General features: G+C 32.7%; 2 protein-coding genes across 2 annotated transcripts; both read left to right on the forward strand.

Annotated features, from left to right (window-relative positions):
* Nucleotides 1-1,625: 1,625 nt before the first annotated feature.
* On the forward strand, nt 1,626-2,183 carry LOC141680175 (F-box protein At3g44326-like). The gene has a single exon (XM_074486472.1). It carries the CDS (start codon nt 1,626-1,628, stop codon nt 2,181-2,183), a length of 558 nt encoding a protein of 185 aa, XP_074342573.1.
* On the forward strand, nt 2,180-2,662 carry LOC141680176 (F-box protein At2g27310-like). Its single transcript, XM_074486473.1, has one exon. The coding sequence runs from the start codon at nt 2,180-2,182 to the stop codon at nt 2,660-2,662; it is 483 nt and encodes a 160-aa protein (XP_074342574.1).
* The last annotated feature ends 697 nt before the right edge of the window (nt 2,663-3,359 follow it).

The following is a 3,359-nucleotide window of genomic DNA, read 5'->3' on the forward strand; positions in this document are numbered from 1 at the left end:
TTTCAGATCTGGTTCGGGTTCGGGTCCGGGTCGGAACGAAATGAGTTTCGGGTTTTTGGATGGGGTTTGAAACGGTATGCCTTAAAGCTGACCTGAAAATGGTTAAATTAAACCTGAACCTGAATCCAAACCTAAATATTCGAGTTCGGTAAAACCCGATCGAATCAGTACAGATCGGATATCCATGGGTTTCGTACAAATTGCCATCCCTAAATGCCTTGTTTTATTTTCATGTCCAAAACATCGCCCATAATTATCATTTTCTTAATTCATGTTTATTCTAAGAAGATGATTTAATATATATTTGTATTTAAATTTATAATATTATGCTCCTTCGAGAGAGTTGTATCTCTTGTTCGATTTGTAGATATGCTTTCCTCGTTTACATTTCAAAATAGTTTTTCAATATATAAATTGCATAATTACTTAATTATTGTGATTTCTTAATAATTAATAAAAGTACAATTTAGATATATATTACGTGTATATTTTGTCAAAAAAGATGTGTTGATCATTGATTTTTGTTTTCTAATAATCATAACTAAAGAATATTTAGACATATTTGTGAAATTTATTTTTCGGGGAAATATTAGAATAATTTTAAAACTCCTATTTTAGGAATTATTTGAGATTTATTGGTTTGCTCAAATTCAAGAACACTACGATAAAAACCAAATATGTAATACATGGACATCATTAACTATATATAGTTCACATTTCTTGGCTGGGTGAGGATTATAAGATAATAATTCAAATTTTCATTGGAGGAAAATTATTTCTAATAATAAATTCTTTTAGACTATGTATTTCTAGATTATTTAAATATTAGAAACTTATTTTCCTTAATTACATTTTTTTCTCCCGCCACCTTGATCATCTCAGATAAATGAGAACTTCAATGTTTTAGATAGAAATTATATTGAAAGAGTAAAAATTTGGTATGATTATATATGTTGAACCTCCTGTACTCTTAGCAAAATCTATATCATTTAGTAGGTCATGAAAATCATATATATTTTATGTGTAAAATTTTTAAATAACAAAGACATATAGTTTGAAATTATAATCAATTAATATATTACCAATTTCATTTTCTATGATATATATTTTAAAAGTTATCAAAGTAATAAAATTTTATAATATAAAAATTATTTACATACACTATTTTCTTAATATTATATTAGTTAATCTCATTATTTTACTTATTATTCTTATTTTTTTCATACTAAATTATATTATTATTAACCTGGTCTAAATCATTCGAATATAAATCAATAGAAATATTATAGACAATTATTTTATTGGGAGATGTTTGACAAACCTTAATTCAACTGCAATTGGTTGAATGAGATATATCTTGCAGGCAGGTTGTGTACTTGCAATTTGTAAACAATTCCATATGGAAATAAAATATATGTAATTAATATTGACACATGCAAGCAAACAAGTTGACAAAACTTTCTTTTTTCACAAACGATATTCTTAATATTTCATAATTAGGCCGGTGTGATCTAAGCATTAACTATTCTACCCCCATGCCAAAGAACTGCCAACATGGCCTATGTATAAAGGCTCATCTCATTAATTTGTGTACTATCTTTCACAAATTACTAATTTGTAAAAATATGGAATCAAAGATTACTTCTTCCAACATATTTGAGGGAAGCACAAAGATAACTGATCTCCATCCAGAGATCATGTTCACCCATGTCTTAACTCGAATGGATCACTCATCTCTAGCCTCACTTGCCCTAGTTTCTACGCAGTTGCATGCATTGTGCAGCAATGAAATTGTCTGGGCTAATATATGCAACTCCAAGTGGCAATCAACCAAACATCTACTGCTGCAAAATGCCATCTCCTCCTTCCCGGTTGGTCATCGCTCGTTTTTCTACGACTGGTATCCGATTCTCGAGTTAGGCAATAAGTACAAGTGCTCTTGGTTTATTTGTCCCGATACTACTACTGTAGTGCAGAGGCCAGAACACCTGATATCAGCTGTGGACATACAGTACAACAATAAAAATATATATTCGAAAGTCGATGTCATAAACACTAGCACGGAATCATTTGCAAGTTCAAGTTTCAAGGTTGAGGTTCTTAACCCAAAGGAATTCGTTAGATTGCAGGTGAAGTGTGAAAATGAGGAAGACGTCCAGATGTCAGATCTAAAGAAAATATGAGGTTAAGTTGGATCATGATCGATCCAACTCAAAAACGGGCAGCCAACGTATCCAGACAGCTGCCAGTCACAGTAAGGCGACACTGGATTGACGGTGACATAGAGGTCAAATATGCCATTCTAATGCCTCGTGATAGCAGTGCAGGCTTGTCTGAGTTGGTGGAGATAAGAATAACAGTGATGCTCGAGTGGGTGCAAGAAAAGACATACTTAAAGTTAAGGAAAGTAAGCCTGCAAGTGCATGACATGGATTGTATTTGTTTGCAAGGAAGAGAAATTTTGAGAATCTTGCAAACGGCCATTCAGTATGGAACAAGACAAAAAGCAAGGGTAAGAGATAGATACAAGGCCTATGTGATTAAGAAAAGGGAAAGAAGAGAGGAAAGACAAAAACTACAACATAAGATAACATCCCCTCTATTAGCTACATTTCATGTGGCTTTGACTATATTCATGTTTATCAAGGTTGTTAAAAGCTAAACCCGAGAGCAAGTGGTACAAAACTTAAACCTGAATACTTCGCTCACAAAGTTGATGTGTGAGGGGCCATCTTTTGATGTTTAGCTAAGACTCTGGCCCAGGAGTCCCGGGCATTTCCATTATCCTTCAGGTATAGTATATTCAGTAGAAGTAGAAAGTGTTGGACAAACTTAGTATTTTAGACTAAGTTGTGAATAATTTTGAGACTCTATATGAGGAGACACATTATGTGTTAGTGGTGTATATTTATTGGAACGTATTCTCCTTTTCGAGGGGATCCCAACGCATATTTACACGCTCAAAATGAGTAAAAGGTGATGTTCCAAAGTTTTACCTTTTAATATGAAAAGTGGTTTTGTACCACATCGAGAGTAGCACAAACCTATTCCTTAATTTTTCTTATAAATACCATGTACCATATCGAAAAGAAAAATAAGTCTTTTCAAGCCTCTCTTTATAAATAGAGTCTTAGGGCACCAGTTTTATTAAGTCGAGGAAATAAGAGTAATTTCTTTCATTCTCGGTCTCTTTAGTCTTAAATTTTTCCAATATTTCCGGTGATAGTTCTCGGGCTCAGTTCAAGTTCGCTGAGAGTATATTCGATCTATCGATTATACTAGTATCTTGTTTTATCCTGGGAAGTAGGTCGCTAAACACGGATGGTGATAGGGATAAATAAATTCTGATTGTATAATTA

This window comes from Apium graveolens, chromosome 8 (assembly GCF_009905375.1).
Source record: "Apium graveolens cultivar Ventura chromosome 8, ASM990537v1, whole genome shotgun sequence".
Classification (NCBI taxonomy): Eukaryota; Viridiplantae; Streptophyta; class Magnoliopsida; order Apiales; family Apiaceae; genus Apium; species Apium graveolens.

Coding starts and splice junctions, on each gene's coding strand:
- LOC141680175 (XM_074486472.1), top strand. CDS start 1,626: ATGGAATCAAAGATTACTTCTTCCAACATATTTGAGGGAAGCACAAAG.
- LOC141680176 (XM_074486473.1), top strand. CDS start 2,180: ATGAGGTTAAGTTGGATCATGATCGATCCAACTCAAAAACGGGCAGCC.